This window comes from Lagenorhynchus albirostris, chromosome 12 (assembly GCF_949774975.1).
Source record: "Lagenorhynchus albirostris chromosome 12, mLagAlb1.1, whole genome shotgun sequence".
Lineage (NCBI taxonomy): Eukaryota > Metazoa > Chordata > Mammalia > Artiodactyla > Delphinidae > Lagenorhynchus > Lagenorhynchus albirostris.
Window position 1 is genome coordinate 69,003,429 of NC_083106.1, and position 16,410 is coordinate 69,019,838.

The window sequence follows — 16,410 nt, forward strand, 5'->3', positions numbered from 1 at the left end:
TTCCTTACCCCAAATTCTTTTTTTTAATGTTGTTTTAAAATTTTATTTATTTTATTTATTTACTTTTGGATCTGTTGGGTCTTCGTTGCTGTGTGCAGGCTTTCTCCAGTTGCGGTGAGCGGGGGCTACTCTTCATTGCTGCACATGGGCTTTCTCTAGTTGCAGCGAGCGGGGGGGGGGGGGCTACTCTTCGTTGCGGTGTGCTGGCTTCTCATTGTGGTGGCTTCTCTTGTTGCAGAGCATGGGCTCTAGGCGCACTGGCTTCAGTAGTTGCAGCACGCAGCCTCCGTAGTTGTGGCTCTCAGGCTCTAGAGCGCGGGCTCAGTAGTTGTGGTGCACGGGCTTAGTTGCTCTGCAGCATGCGGGATCTTCCCGGACCAGGGATCAAACCCATGTCCCCTGCATTGGCAGGCGGATTCTTAACCACTGCGCCACCACCTTACCCCAGTTCTTAACTGCATTCATTCAACATAGTTGACCACCTCCTCCTTAAACACCCTCCTTTCTTTTCTGAAACATTGCTCTCTCTTGGTTTTTCTCCTACCTCTTTGGCCATTCCATCTCATGCTTCTTTACAGGCTTCTCGCCTACTCGTTCTCTATAAATTGATCTTTCTGGGGATCAATCCTTGGACTTCCTGTCCTTGCTCTTTTCCTACTCTTCTACCTCAGTAATTATATCCATTCACATGGCTTTAAATACATTTATTACAAGACAATTGAAAATGCAAACAGATTGTTCTAGATCAGTGCTGTCCAATATAACTTTCTGTGATGATGGAAATGTTCTGTATCCGTGCTGTCCAGTACCATGGTCAGTAGCTACATGTGGCTAGTGAGCACTTGACAGGTGGCCAGTGTGACTGAATTTTAGATTTTATTCAATTTCAGTTAATTTAATTTGCCACATGGGATTGGTGGCTATGGTACTGGACAGTTTGGCTCCAGATTAAAAGAAACTGAAGAAACATTAAAAAAAAAAAAGCTACTCAAGAACTTGGTTAAATGTAGTGAAAAAGAGATGCAGAGGTGGGTTTCAGCTCGATCTCTCTCTTCCCTGGTACTTTTCCCAACTGTCAACACTGATAACCAACAATGACTCCAAGCCTGCCACCAACCACAAAACAGCCTTCCACATAGATCTCCACTAGTCCTCCTTCATGGTCCCCCCCACTGCCAGCAACTGGTTGTGCTAGGCTTCCCAGATTCCCCTGCAAGGTCTCCTTATTCACCCAGGCTTCAGAAGGGCTGGTTAGTGACTCAGCTCTCATTCTCCAACTCTCCTTTTGGACCATTGCTTCTCCCAGCATATAAATTCTTATTCCTATAAGAAACCCCTTATTCCAGAATACTCATAATGGTTCTGCTTCTCTAATTGACTCCTAACTGATACATTCTTGACAACTGTTACTCTACGTCTTCACCAACTCAGCAAATGGCACCAACATCCATCAATTGCCTCCTAAACTCCCTACCATCAGTCTATCACTAAGTCCTTCGCAAACTAGGTTCAAAATACACATTGAGGGGCTTCCCTGGTGGTGCAGTGGTTAAGAATCCGCCTGCCAATGCAGGGGACATGGGTTTGAGCCCTGCTCCGGGAAGATTCCACGTGCTGCAGAGCAACTAAGCCCATGCACCACAACTACTGAGCCTGCTCTCTAGAGCCCGCGAGCCACAACTACTGAAGCCCATGAGCCACAACTACTGAAGCCTGCGTGCCTAGAGCCCGTGCTCCGCAACAAGAGAAGCCACTGCAATGAGAAGCCCACACACTGCAACGAAGAGCAGCCCCCGTTTGCCTCAACTAGAGAAAGCCCGCGCACAGCAATGAAGACCCAAAGCAGCCAAAAATAATAAATAAAAAAATAATAAATAAATTTATATTAAAAAATACACATTGAGTATGTCCACTTCTCTCCTTTTCCTCTGCAATACCCTTGTCCAAGTTACTCCTATCCCTTACCTGGTTCCATGTCCATCATCAACCCCCAACATCTATTCTGTTTCTAAATACTAACTTTAAACATTGGAAACATTTCAATGGCTTCCTATCATACTTATTTACATAGTCCTGCATAATCTATCTCCCACCAACTTCTCCAAACTCATCTTGGGCCACTCTCTCCCTTACCAAATATGCTCCAGTCACACTGGCATCTTTTCAGGAAAGGCCATGCTTTTTCTCCTCTCAGAGTTTTCACACATGCTATTCATTCTGCCTGGAGTATTCTTCCAGCCCCCCTTCATTCCTCACTTTAAACATCACTTCCTCAGAAATGCTTTCCTTGACCAACACAATGTAACACTATACTACGTTAATTTCTTCTTTGCATTGATCATATTTTATAAATATTTAATTAATTTATTTATTCTCTCTCTCTCTCTCTCTTTTTTCTCACTTAGCTGTGATCTCCATGAAGGCAAAAGACATTTCTGCTTTACTCATCTGGTGCTTCATTCAGTGCCTTGCGCATAACTGGTGCTCAAAATGTATTTGTGGAATGATAACTATAGTGAGGGGATTCCTCTTAGCTTCTGCTTATTTATGGTTTCTGCTTCCTCATAATTTTAGTTTGACATGACCTCTCATGGCCCCAGCTCTAACTCCCTCTTCAAGACACTGACTCTTATCTTTGGTTCTGTTCTAGGTATGGTCTGGTACCTGACGCTGGTCCAATTAGTTGTGACAAGGCAGGGGTGAGTGTGCAGAGTAAAAATGTGACAGCCTAGGCTGATGCTTTAGCAGGGCTTTGGGGTAAGGTTACCCTTGGGAAGAGCTTTGAGACACAACATGATGACATGTTCAGTGAAAAAATTATCACTAAATTCTCCTTTTTTGTGCCACGATTCATCTTGAATATCTGAACAACCAAAGATTGCTTATATTCTGGGACTCCATTCAGAGTAGGGTGGGAATACTTTGACAGAAACATTCCTTCAGTTTATGTTTACATAATCCTTGTTCTTTTTGTCATTACTTGTATAAAATCTGTGGCTTCTTGTAATTTAATCCATCAACCCTATTGTAAATGTTAAAATGCAAACAGCTAAAATGAGACTGAACTTCTAATTAAAAAAAAAAAAAGCTAAAAGCAATAAAAAGGATACCTAGCATTTCGAGTGTATTTAAAATGTCAGGACCTTGGGACTTCCCTGGTGGTGGACTTCCCAGTGGTTAAGAATCCACCTCCCAATGCAGGGGACGCGGGTTCCATACCTGGTCAGTGAGCTAGATCCCACATGCCTGCTGCACCTAAGGAGCACACGTGCCGCAACTAAGGAGGCCGCCTACCACAACTAAAACCTGGTGCAACCAAAATAAATAAAATAAATAAAAATTTTTAAAAATGTTACTATAAAATATCAGGACCTTAAAAATTAATAGATTTTATTTTTTAGAGTGTTTTTAGATTTAAGAAAAATGAGCAGAAAGTACAGTTTCCATATACCCCTCTCCCACCCCTTTCTCCTATTATTAACATTGTACATTAGTTGGCACATTTGTTACAATTGACAAACCAACATTGATTCATTGTTATAAACTTAAGTCCATAGTTTACATTAGGGTTTACTCTTTATGTTGTACATTCTATGGGTTTTGCCGAATGTATATGTATCCACTGTTATGGTATCATACAGAATAGTTTCACTGCCCTAAAAATTCCGTTACACCTGTTTAACCCTCCCTCCCTCCCCCTGAACCCCTGACAACCACTAATCTTTTTACTGTCTCCATGGTTTTGCCTTTTCCAGGATGTCACATAGTTGAAATCATGTAGTGTATAGCCCTTCCAGATTTACTTCTCTCACTTAGCAAAATGCATTTAAGATTCCTGCATGTCTTTTCATAGCTTGATAGTGCATTTCTTTTTTTTTTTTTTTTTTTTTTTTTTTTTGCGGTACGCGGGCCTGTCACTGTTGTGGCCTCTCCCGTTGCGGAGCACAGGCTCCGGACGCGCAGGCTCAGCGACCACGGCTCACAGGCCCGGATGCTCCGCAGCATGTGGGATCTTCCCGGAACGGGGCACGAACCCGTGTCCCCTGCATCGGCAGGCGGACTCTCAACCAATGCACCACCAGGGAAACCCGATAGTGCATTTCTTGATAGCACTGAATAATATTGCATTATATGTGTACTAAAATTTGTTTACTCATTCACCTATTGAGAAACATCTTGGTTGCTTCCAAATTTTGGCAATGATGAATAAAGTTGCTATAAACATCCTTGTGCAGGTTTGTGTGCGTGTGTGTGCGTGTGTGTGTGTGTGTGTGTGTGTGTGTGTGTATACTTAAATTTTCAACATATTTGAGTAAATACCAAGGAATATGACTGCTGGATCATACGGTGTATGTTTGTTTTGTAAGAAACTGCCAAGCAGTCTTCCAAAGTGGCTGTACCATTCTGCATCCCACTAGCAATGAATAACCGTTCCTGTTGCTCCACATCCTTGCCAGCATTTAGCATCAGTTTGTGTGATTTTGGCCATAATAACTGTTGTGTAGCGGTATCTCACTATTTTAATTTGTAATCCTCTAATGACATATGATGCTGAGCATTTTTTTCATATGTTTATTTGCCACCTGTATATCTTCTTTGATGAGGTGTCTGTTTAGATATTTTGCTCATTTTAATTTTTATTTATTTTTATTTTTTAAAAAAACATTTATTTATTTGGCTGCACTGGGTCTTAAGTTGCGGCACGTGGGATCTTTGTTGTGCAGGATCTTTAGTTGCTGCATGGGAAACTAAAGAATTGTGGCATGCGGGATCTTAGTTGCAATGTGGGATCTTAGTTGCAGCATGCTGGATCTAGTTCCCTGACCAGGGATCGAACCCGGGCCCCCTGCATTGGGAGCACGGAGTCTTACCCATTGGACCACCAGGGAAGTCCCTTGCTCATTTTTAAACTGACTTGTTTGCTTTCTTATGGTTGAGCTTTAAGAGTTCTGTGTATATTTTGGATACTAATTCTTTAACAGATATGTGTTTTGCAAAGATTTCCCCCCAGTCTGTAGCTTTTCTTTTCATTCTCTTGTGCAGTGTCTTTGCAGAGCAGAAGTTTTAAATTTTAACATATCAGCCATTCAATTACCATGAGAAAGAGATGTTGCAAAAACTTTCTTGATTATTAGAAAGAGTGGATTGAATGACTTCCACAGTCTCTTTTGACTCTAGGTTTTTATGGTTCTGTGAAAAGAACAATGGTGTGTTGTGAATTTTTCCCATATGAATTCTAGCCCCCCCTTCTCATTATAACATTAATATATGGTAATTGCAAAAAGTTTAGAAAATATAGAAAAGAAAAGAAGAAAATATGATATTAAAAAAACAGTTTGGCATTTAACAGTAGAAGAATTTGGATGACAAGCAAAACAGGCAAAGAGGCATGACTTTATGCCTGCCTTTGATTAATTGCAACTTAACAGGTCTCCATTTTCTTACTAATTCAAAGGTTACATGGATGGAAAAACAGTAATGAGGCCCATAAATAATTAACTTAAAAATATTTATTGCAACAAGTTAAGCATTACCAAAGTGTATGAAGTAAAAAGTGGTCTCCCTCCACTCCATCCTTCTAATTGTAATTGTTCTCTAGAAACAAAAATCTTAATACCCATCATACCTTGTTATACACATTCACACAGACCTGCAAGCTTCATGAGCCAGGGGTCAATCTGTGTCTATCTTGACATACAATATTGTGAACCTAGTGCCTAACACAGAGCTTAGTACACAGAAGGTGCTCAACTGAATGAATAAATGTCACACTCTACATTGTTCTCTAGGTGGCTTTTGAAAAAAAATTAAGAATGTAACCTGGATCTCTTTCCATGTAAGGACATTGGTAGCTACTTCATTCTTTTCAATGGCTCCAGAATAATCCACGCTATGGATGCACACTATAATTTATTTAACCAGTCCCCTATTACTTGATGTTTAGCTTATATACATTTTTACAAACAAAACACACATGCACACACACATATATGTATGTTACAAACAATGCTTCAGTAAGCATTATAGTCTAATTATTTTGTAAAAAAAAGTCATATCAATCTATCCTCTCACTCTCTTGGGGAGCATTAAGTCACCTGGCCACACCTGGCTGCCCCAGAGGCTGGAAGTGGAATTTCTAGCTGGACGGCAGGTACCAGGTTACAAGGCATTCATGGTGGAAGGATGGAAGAACAGACTTGGGGGAGCAGGGCTTAATAAATACGACTATTATTTATTTATAAAAAGAAAAAAATCTCTCATTTCACTAACAGTGAACGTGTCAATTTCTCCACAACCACAGTGGAGATGATATCCCAAATCAGATATTATCAATGTTTGTCATTGTTGCTGTTATTTTTGCTTGGAGCAAGGGTTCATATAACGTGAATAGCTGGCTATTTTGTTGTAAAGGAAAGTTGGGATTCAAATGAGGAAGATCTTTAGTGGCAAATAGGACATTTGAATATTTTTAAGCCATGAGAATCCAGAGAAAGAGTTTGAGAAATTTTTTAAATATATTGCAAAATGTTTGAGCTAGAAGAGGTCTTAAAATATTATCTCTTTCAATGCACTTCTTTTATAGATGAGGAAATCGAAACTCTGAGAAGTGAACTGATTTACCCAAGCCCACGCTACCCATTAGTAGCTGATCTGGGATTAGAATCAAGGTTGTTTTGGGTCTCAGCCTATCATTGTTTGGTTCTATTCAGTAAATACTGATATTTATTTATTGAGCATCAAATCCTGTGTTTGGTACTAAAGAGGATTCAGATAAGTAAGGACACATATTTACTGAGAATTTTTTGAGAATTTTCTTGTGCCAGATCTTTCACATACATTTCAATCTAGTCCAATGCATCTATCGTACCAAGTGAATCAATCTATCTACTAGTTTCTTGTTTTTTTCTGTTTTTTTTTTTCAGTATTATTAGGGATTCCCTATGTTTCAGTAATAGTAGTAATTCTTGGCATCAAGCCTGGAATAAGAAGTTCCGCAGGTCAGGAGGAAAATTATACCATTGTTTCTCTCAACAAGATGTCAACTGGAGAGCATAGCTGATAGCTTTTTTCTCAGGCCTGCTCAGGGCATCTCTGTCTAAGTTCCTGTCTAGGTCCTTAGTGTGTGCCATCCTGAGAAATGCCAGAATTGAAAGAAGGCCACCTGAGGCTGGGAGAATGGCAGAGATGTGGCTGGGGAGACATGTGGGACAGGTCATGGAAGGCTTTGTTGATGTAGTTAAGGATTTGGTTCTAAGTGTATTGGGGAGCTAATGAAGGGTTTTAAGCAGATCTTATCTGCATTTAAAATCCAAACACACACACACAGACACACACACAGACACACACACAGACACTCATGTGCGCGCGTGCACGTGCGCGGCTTTGAATGGATGAGAAAAGCTGCAAGGATGGATGAATCAGGAGGCTCTATCATTAGTCCAGGTGGTAAGTGATGGTAGCTTATCCCCTGGGTGCAACACAGAAGTGGAGATATATTAGGCAGACAAAATTGACAGGACTTGATTAATTGATACGGCCTTGAGGGAGAAGGTACTGTCCTGAATGACTCCCTGGTTTTCAGCTAATGCTGCTGGATGCAAGTGGGTGATGTTCACTGAGATGGGAACTCTGCAGCTGGATGATGAAGGGGACGATGTTGTGCTCAGTTTTTTGAAATGTTGATTTGGAGTGCCTAAAGCCCACAGAAACGTGCCGGGTGGGTAAGTTAGGCAAAGGAATTAGAGATCAAAGAAGAACTAGAGACTTCAATTTGGGAGGTCTGGTCATCTGGTAGATGACATTGCCTAGGTACAGGCTCTTCTTCTCCTTCCTCTTCCCCATTCCTCTCCTTCTCCTTCTTCTTCTCCTTCCTCCCCCTCTTCCTCCTCTTCTTCCCCCTCCCCCTTCCTCTCCTCATTCTTTTTTTTAAAGGAAGTCTTAAAAAATAAGTGTTGGATGGTTCAGATCTGTTGTTTTTATTCCTTCATCTATAAGATTACCCAGTTTTTATTATATTTTTGTATTAAACATTTTGGTTATTTGGTTTCATTTATAACATTATCTACAACCTTCGAATTATGAACTAAAATCCCTATTGCTTAATTAGCTGAATACAACAGCAGGTCCATGTATGACAGGAAGAAATTTTAGGTAGTAGAGTGCCCAGATAAACCGACTGGCTAGATAGTCTTTTGGTCAAAATATTTGAAAAATTTCATATCTTGATCCAGTTACTAATGAAAATAATCTGGCATACGAAGTGTTTAAGCACTTTGAGGAGTATTCATCTAACTTTTTGTTTAGGGAACCAGTGAGCTCTTGTTTTTTTAATGAAAAGGACACTATTTCTGTTTTTCATTACAGCTGCATTGAACAAAATTAGTATCCATACGGCGTCTGAAATTCAAATGCCTTTGTCTTGTCTTTCTTGTACCTAGTATACGGTTACAAAAGAAGTGTCACTACAGTTAAGATTTAATTGCCAAGATTTTCGGGAAAAAACACAGATATGCTCTTCATAGTTGCTCTAACCACGCAGCTCTGTGCTGCTGCAAGTTGCTCAAACTGTGCCGTGAGGAAGCCCTTAACTGCTGAAAAGGCCAGAGACTGAAACGGAGTATTGCACAACTCTTCACCACCCAGCGGTTTTGCTTCCAAATCTGGCTTTCGTAGCATCCCAAGGCGGGAGCCGCTCCTCGCTCCCCTGGAGCCAGCCGGTTCCCCCTCAAAAGCAGCCGGGGTTTCCTCGTTCGAGCCCCGGGCGCCCCTCCCTCCACCCAAGGTTCCCGTGGAAGGGAAGCCACGCGGGCGCGGGGCCCCGGAGTTCCCACTGTCCGGCCGGGGAGACCCAGTCTCCCAGGAGGGACTCCCGCACTCGAGTCCCGCCGGCCAGGTGGACCAAAGGTCGGCGGGCTCCGCGCCGCTCCCCTCCCCCGCCGCCCCATTGTCTGCCTCGCCCCGCCCCGGGGGACACGTGCGCCTGCAGCTTCCCGAGCGAGGAGAGCGCGGGGCGGCGGCGGCGTGGACACCGCCTGGAACGACTACGCGGCCGCGGCGCCCGGGGCGGGGGCCGGGCGCGCACGGACCGGTGGGTACGCTCCGCGGAGCTGCGCTCGCGTTCCGCGCCCCCCGCCCCGTTCCCCGCCGGTCCGGGACGGGGCGGGGGGTGGGGCGAGCGGGAGCTCGGTTGGGGGGGCGTGCGCGTGGTGCCGCGGTGGGGGTGGGGTGGGGCGGGGTGGGGAGATGCCTGTCTCCTGACAAAGGAGAACGAGTGGGACACGCTGAGCCGGCCCGCCCCGCCCCGCTCGGAGGGGCGCGGGAGGGGGAGTGCCGGGAGGGGAAGGGGCGGGCCTTTCATTCACTCTTGGCCCCTCCGCCGCCGCCGGAGCGGAAGGGCGGGGTCTCGCGCCCTCCTGTGTGGTGAGGAGCGAGGGAGGTGGTGGGCGTGGGGGCGGAGCCCGCGGGCGCGCGTCCCGAGGCGTAAGCTACGTCGTCACGTCAGCGCGGGAGAGAGAAAGAGAGGAGCCGAGTCGGCCGGGACTGGGGGAACGGGGCCGAGAGAGCGAGGGAGGGAGCGAGCGTGCGAGCGTGCAAGCGAGGAGGGGAAGGGCGGCCACTCGTGCCTGAGCGGCCGCGGACAACACTGCGGGCGGTTGGGGAAAGGAGCAGGGAGGGGAAGAAGAAAGGCCTAGAGGAGAGGCGGACGGAGGCTGGTGGTGGTGGGAGGAGAAGGAGGAGTTGGAGGCGGGCAGGGGCTGAAGGAGTGAGTGAGAGAAGCGGACGCGCGAGGGAGGGGAGGGAAGGGAAGGGGGGGTCACGCGGAGGCGCGCGCGCGCACTGGGAGCGCGCTCGGAGGCGAGTGGAACTGGATCGGGTTTGCTGCCAGCGGCGTGAGCTTCGGCCGCCATTTTACAACAGCTCCACTCGCGCCGGACCCAGGGAGCAGCGAGCACGCGTTGCCCGCAACCGGATCTCCTCGGACAGGATTCCTCCACCGCAGCCCGACGGGGAGGTAACGACCGCCGGGACCTGGGTCTGGGAGGGGAGCTCCGTGACATTGTGGAGTGAGCTGTGGGAGGGCGGTGCGGGGAGAAACCGGCTTTTCTGGAAAATGGATTCCAAGGAAGAGGGGAGCACGTTGACTGGGGCTGCTTGGGAGTAGGCCGCGGCCCGCGCCGCCACTTCCTTCTCCCTTCCATGTGCTGCTGCCATTCGGGCTTTGTCTGCGGCGCTCCAGGGAGGAGGCGCCCCCGTGGCTCGCGCGGACCACGAGCGGCGGCGGAGTTGGTGCTGTCGTGGCCGTCGCCGCGGCGCGGGAGTGGGCGGAGAGGAGCCGGTCCTGTCCCGCAGCCGCGCGGCGGGGTTGGGTGGTGCTCGGGGTCCGGCGAGCGTTGGGCAGTTCGCGGAACGCCCTCGCGCCGCCGGCTTGTCGGCCCCGGCCCGGGGGTGGCACCGCCGGCCCCCGCGCCGCAGTCGCTGCCGGGACTGGCGAGGGGTGGGGGGCTTGCACCGCGCGCCGCGGCGCACGTCTCGGCGGGGCGGGCGGGCGGCCGGCGGTCGCCGGCGCCCGGGGCAGAGAGAGCCATGTGTCACGGCCGAGACGGCGGCGCTGGGGGGCGGGGAGAGCCTGTGGCCTGGCGCCGCCGCGGCCTCGGTGTCGAGGGGCGAGGTTGTGCTGCTGCTGCTGCTTGCTGGGGGCTCCGGCCGCGGCTTGGGGTTGCTGTTGGGAGCCGGTGACGGTGGTCTTGGCCTGGGACTCGGTGGGTTTTCGTGGAAGGAAGTTGTAGGACATTGGAAGGCGCAGAGCACGTGTTTCTGCTGGGCTCCCGGGGGCCGCAGCGGTGAGGCTGCCGCTCTGGATGCGGAGTCGGGGGCGGGCTTTGGGGTGTGCGGGTGAAGGGTGGAGAAATTGGGTGGTGGGAAGGTAGCTTGTGTGAGCGCTTTGTTCTTCGCAGGCTGTTGTTACCGATCTTTAAGCGGCAGGCGGGAAAAGCGCGCACTTCGGGGGTTTACCTTTGAGAGGGAAAAGCCCAGCTTTGCTTGCTCCACACACACCTCGTTCGCCGTACGGGCACAGCTGCATGTGGCACGCTGGCTCGTCCTCGTGCTGGTTGGGCTCCATTTGTAATGTGGTTTTTCCTAGGGAGTGTTAGCAGGTGAGTCAGGGGTGGTGCTAAGGAAAAACGTAGTGGATCCGTCCTTCTGTGCCCCGCGCTCCGAATGTGGCTTGTCAGGCGACAGTGACTTTCAAGTAAGGCCTCTTTAAAGGGAGGTGCAGGCTGACTGGTGTAGAAATTGGTAGAGAATGTAAAGATTGGGGCTCTCATATTGTCCTCTACCCTTTCTGAAGATCCTAGTTTAATTTTGCTTATTGCGTTTGAACAGATCTCTGGAAACATGGCTACAGAACATGTTAATGGAAATGGTACTGAAGAGCCCATGGATACTACTTCTGCAGTTATCCATTCAGAAAATTTTCAGACATTGCTTGATGCTGGTTTACCACAGAAAGTTGCTGAAAAACTAGATGAAATTTACGTTGCAGGTAAGAACTAACACTTGCAAAATTATATCATGAAATTTTTCTATTGGATTTCTGGCTTTGAGCTAAAATAGCAACTTTTTGTGGTTTCCAATAAGTGTGGGACCTGGAGTTTTGCCTTGTTGTGCTAGTTGTGAACTAGAGGTTAAGGTGTATAGAGGGAGGGAAGAGAAAGGGTTAGGAGGTAAAGGCTGGCTGGCCAGATGGATAAGCATACGATGGTAGCAACAGCTGCTAAATATTGGAAGCAGGCCATGTGACTTTTTGGGGGTATTTTTATAGTAGGATTCTTGTTAAATAACTTGGTAACTGTAGACTTGTAGTCTGTCTCCGTGTGGCTCTTGCTTTTTCTAGTGGTATTTGAAATTGAGTAGAGGTTCATTTGTCATGCTCGGTACTTCGTTGGTTGGTTTTAGAATTTGTGAGCCTGTATATTTGCTGTAGAAATAGGGTTCAGAATTGTCTGATTTAGACACAGAACAAGATTAAAAAAAGTGGTTGAGAGGCCTTATTTAGTTCATAATGCCGTTCAGAATGGCTAAGGTATGTGTGTTTTTCATCATATAGATGATAAGGGGGCATGGAAGAATTCTTAGTTGGCACCTATATTGGCAAACATGGTCTTTTTTAAAAAAAAAACCTTCTAAAAATATTAGAAGTTGACAATTAATTAAGTTTTTTCTTCTCCAGGGCTGGTTGCACATAGCGATTTAGATGAAAGAGCTATCGAAGCTTTAAAAGAATTCAATGAAGACGGCGCATTGGCAGTTCTTCAGCAGTTTAAAGACAGTGATCTCTCTCATGTTCAGGTAACATTAATCTAGTGTCAGTGTAAAAACAATAAAAAACCTGAGTAGTTTTGATAGTTCAAGTTTTATTTATTTAGGTACGTTTAAGATAACTATTGTTAAATATGATTGGAAAATTCGTTTGCAGAACAAAAGTGCCTTTTTATGTGGAGTCATGAAGACTTATAGGCAGAGAGAAAAACAGGGGACCAAAGTAGCAGATTCTAGCAAAGGACCAGATGAGGCAAAAATTAAGGTATGTCTTTAAAAACTTTCTTTTTTACTCCTTTCAGTTTTAAAGTTTATTTTTTTTCTATTTTCTAGCTTTGGTAAATATTTCTTGGGTGTGAAATGGGTGTGTGTGTTTTGTTTTTCGTGTTTTTTTGTCTGTTTTTTGTGGGGGTTTTTGATGTTGCGAGTTAATGACCATGAGATAATTTGTTAATCTTTTGTAATTACTGTTTTTCCTGCCTTTAACAATTTGTTTCTAAAACAGTTCTGAAGTTTTTCTTCTTAGCTAGCTACTGTTTCTTAAATCTGTGTTATTGGTATTCTAAATAAAAGATTTAGAGAAATACAGCCACCATATTTTTTTAGAAACCTGCAAGTCCAGATTAACTGACAGTGGAACCAAAATGGGAGGGGATCTGCTCACCTCATACTGGTGGAGTGTGTGCATTTAGCAGCTGACTGCTTTTCTTAGGATTCTCAAGCCCCCAAATTAAATGGGTTTAGTATTTTAACACTGCCTTCTTTTCCTTCCATTAGTATGGGTTTTTAAGGCCAATTTGTTCATTTCTAGAAGCAGCTTTTAAGGATAAAATGGATTACTGTGGAAATGTAAATGAGGAAACTGAGGCTGAGGGTAGGTTTCCTTTGCGCTCCCCCCACCCCCAAAGTCAGAAGAGTAAATGGCCTCAAAGTCAACTAGGTTTTGATCTTGGTGTTTTTTAGTTGTGTTGAGTTTTTAGTTCATAGAAAATATGACGGTGATCATACTAGTTTTAATCTGGTACTCTTAATACAGTGTGCCACTGCTCTTGAACCAAGTATGGTTTAAGAGAATAAGTTACTAGGAACAATAGAGGTGTCAGGTGTGTTTTAATGCTGTGGGAAGAGAGAAGCTTGGAATATGGAGTTAGACGTTAAGGCTATCTGTAAGTTTGAGCCTTTTGCAGTTGTAGCTGTGGGTGAATTGTGTTTGAGCTATAAGTTTAGTTTTTCCAAAGAAATGGAATATAGTTGTTACTCATTGTAATTAATCAGTTGCAATTAAGTCTATACTGAGACAGTTATTAAAATTTTATGAAAAATTGAAAATTTCGTTTGTGAGATTCAGTTCTATCTTTGGAAGGGAGTGGCTTAAAGCATTAGTGTGACTTAAATTGTGGCAAGAAGGCAGACTTTTTTTCTTTTAACATCTTTATTGTAGTTTCTGCTGTATAACAAAATGAATCAGCTTATGTGCAAACGTATATCCCCTTCCTCTTGCATCTCCCTCCCACCCTCCTAATGCCACCCCTCTAGGTGGTCGCAAAGCACCCAGCTGATCTCCCTGTGCTACATGGCTGCTTCCCACTAGCTATCTATTTTACATTTGGTAGTGTATATATGTCCATGCCACTCTCTCACTTTGTCCCAGCTTACCCTTTCCCCTCCCCGCGTCCTCAAGTCCATTTTCTCTACGTCGAAGACAGACATTTTTATAGGATGTTTTTCAGAGGGAATAAGTTTTTACTTTTTGTTTTTAGCGAGTGACATGAGAGGTATTATTTGGGTCACTTAAAGATTACAGTGAAAGAAGCGCAGGGATTACATATGGGAAAAAGGGAAGAAGGAGCCATTTAATGGTTTAGTTTATGTGATAGTAATAGATTTGAGTTTATTTTTGTTACTAACCCAGTGTTGCACTGTTAAGCACATATATTTGGAGATAATAGAAAAAGACTACTTAAAACATGTAGCACTTTCTGGGCTTTTTTGTTAAGACAATTTAGGAATAAAGGAGTTATCAGTTACAGTATGTTTTCATAATATATTTTATGTTCTTTGGGTAGAAAATATTTAAAATCTATCTAGGTGTTTTCATTTTCAAAGACTAAAGTGACCCCCAAATCACTTAACAGCATTTTGATAAGTTTTGTCCTGTGCCTAGTGTTTCTTTTTATTTCAGAATTTATCATCTAATTATTGGGTTGCTTTTATTATTCAGAAAACCAGTTTTGTGCTTTGTGGGTGCGATGGTGGAAAAGGAATAATTCTTGTTTTTTCCTTAGGCTAACTTTTTTCTAGTCTTTTTGCTTATAATAGAAGATGAAGAGAAATTTTTAATGCTCTGAGTAAATATGAGTTGTGTAAATTTAACAGTTCACTTTTAGGGAGGTAATATATAGAGGTTATGTCACATTGTTGCAGCTTCATAAAGTTTTCAAAATCATTTTGGCTCTCATTTTTTCTGAGTGATCCATGCTGTCCTGTGAAGCATGGTACTTGAATGTCAGATGAATAAGAGGTCATTTTTCCTGCAACCCCTAAGTTTCTGGACTTAATTGGAGGAGTGTAATTTCTATAAAGGTTGGTGAAACTCCCAGAATGGCGGTAGGTACCTAGAAGTGTGGGTTACAGGGAAATTTATTGGGTAAGAAAGCTAGATTTGGGAGAGAGAAGTTATCCATCTCCTTCTTTAGGAGAGAATTATTTTCAGCCTAATTAGGTGCAGTCCTTTTTTAGAAGGGCCGAATAGGTACACGTTGCCTTGAAAGTTGTTGACGGATCAATATTTAGTGTTGTTCACTGAGCACTACTCAGTAATTAGTTGGAGACCAGAAAATAATTTGACCAGGATCCTGAAATTTTCATTATAAATTAGGGCATATTATAAATTACAAGCATACATTAAAAGGGGAATTCTGAAACACAACAGAAATCTGTAAGTAGGGAATGTTGCAAAGATCCATGGAAAGATTTGAACAAGATTGATTTTAAACTGCTCAATGTATGGGTGTGGTCTCATGAATGAAATGTATTGATGACATTTGAACTTTTTAAGGCGCTCTTGGAAAGAACAGGATACACACTCGATGTGACCACTGGACAGAGGAAGTATGGGGGACCGCCTCCAGATTCCGTTTATTCAGGTCAGCAGCCTTCTGTTGGCACTGAGGTAAAGAGACTAAAAACTTGTACCCTTTGTAGTAAATGTACAGGTGTCTGGTTCCCTAAAGAAACTCTCCATGGTTTTTACTTCATATTTAATTTACAGATATTTGTAGGGAAGATCCCAAGAGATCTGTTTGAGGATGAACTTGTTCCATTGTTTGAAAAAGCTGGACCTATATGGGATCTTCGTCTAATGATGGATCCACTAACTGGTCTCAATAGAGGTTATGCGTTTGTCACTTTTTGTACAAAAGAAGCAGCTCAGGAGGCTGTTAAACTGGTGAGTTTTTTTTTCTTTTCAGTTTTCACATTCTCTGTTTTCATTTAAAGCCAGGACTTTTCTTAATTGTGTTAACCAAAGGTTTTTGAAGTGCTGATTAGGCACTGTCCCATTTTCTATGTACACATTGTAGCAGTATTTTTTGCATGTATAGTTGAACTGACTCAGGATGTATAAGGTAGTGTGGTGGAGTTGAAGTTACTGGTGCTTTGAATTTGGCTTAGCGATTTTTTTTTTTTTCAAGGAGTGTTAAAAGGTTTAAGAAAGTAACTGTAGTAGATAGGGCTCTTAAAGGACCATATCTGGCTGTCCCTTTTTCGAAAATGTTTCACAAAGACATTGTGATGATAACTTTCTAGTTAATGAAATAAAGGATTTTATGTTGAATGGCAGTGTCTGATTTAAAAGTACTAGATGTCGGGTGAGGACCTAGTTATTTTCCCAATTTAAAGAATTTTAATGTTTCAAACTATGGCTTATATAATTCTCCTTCAAATTAGTTTTATTAAATTCTGTGACAGGTAGTTTCTGTGTTTTGTAGTTGAAGATGGAAGTTAATTTCAATCCAAGAAATACATCAAAAAGTACAGCTGGGGAGGAACTTTTGTAAATGGTTCACTATAGCAGATGATGTTTGTTAG

General features: G+C 43.9%; 1 protein-coding gene across 7 annotated transcripts in view; it reads left to right on the plus strand.

Moving 5' to 3' along the window:
* The first annotated feature begins 9,014 nt into the window (after nt 1-9,014).
* Nucleotides 9,015-16,410, plus strand: part of SYNCRIP (synaptotagmin binding cytoplasmic RNA interacting protein) — a 28,962-nt gene continuing 21,566 nt past the window's right edge. For 2 of the 7 annotated variants that reach the window (XM_060167203.1, XM_060167202.1), the window contains exons 1-6: nt 9,015-9,088; nt 11,386-11,545; nt 12,233-12,351; nt 12,479-12,586; nt 15,380-15,493; nt 15,593-15,769. In XM_060167203.1, the coding sequence (XP_060023186.1) occupies nt 11,398-11,545; nt 12,233-12,351; nt 12,479-12,586; nt 15,380-15,493; nt 15,593-15,769 (666 nt within the window). In that variant the 5' untranslated portion in view covers nt 9,015-9,088; nt 11,386-11,397. Of the gene's footprint in view, nt 9,089-9,811; nt 10,013-11,385; nt 11,546-12,232; nt 12,352-12,478; nt 12,587-15,379; nt 15,494-15,592; nt 15,770-16,410 lie in introns of those variants that run through there. The other 5 variants (XM_060167206.1, XM_060167204.1, XM_060167208.1 and 2 more) reach the window with 5 other exon arrangements.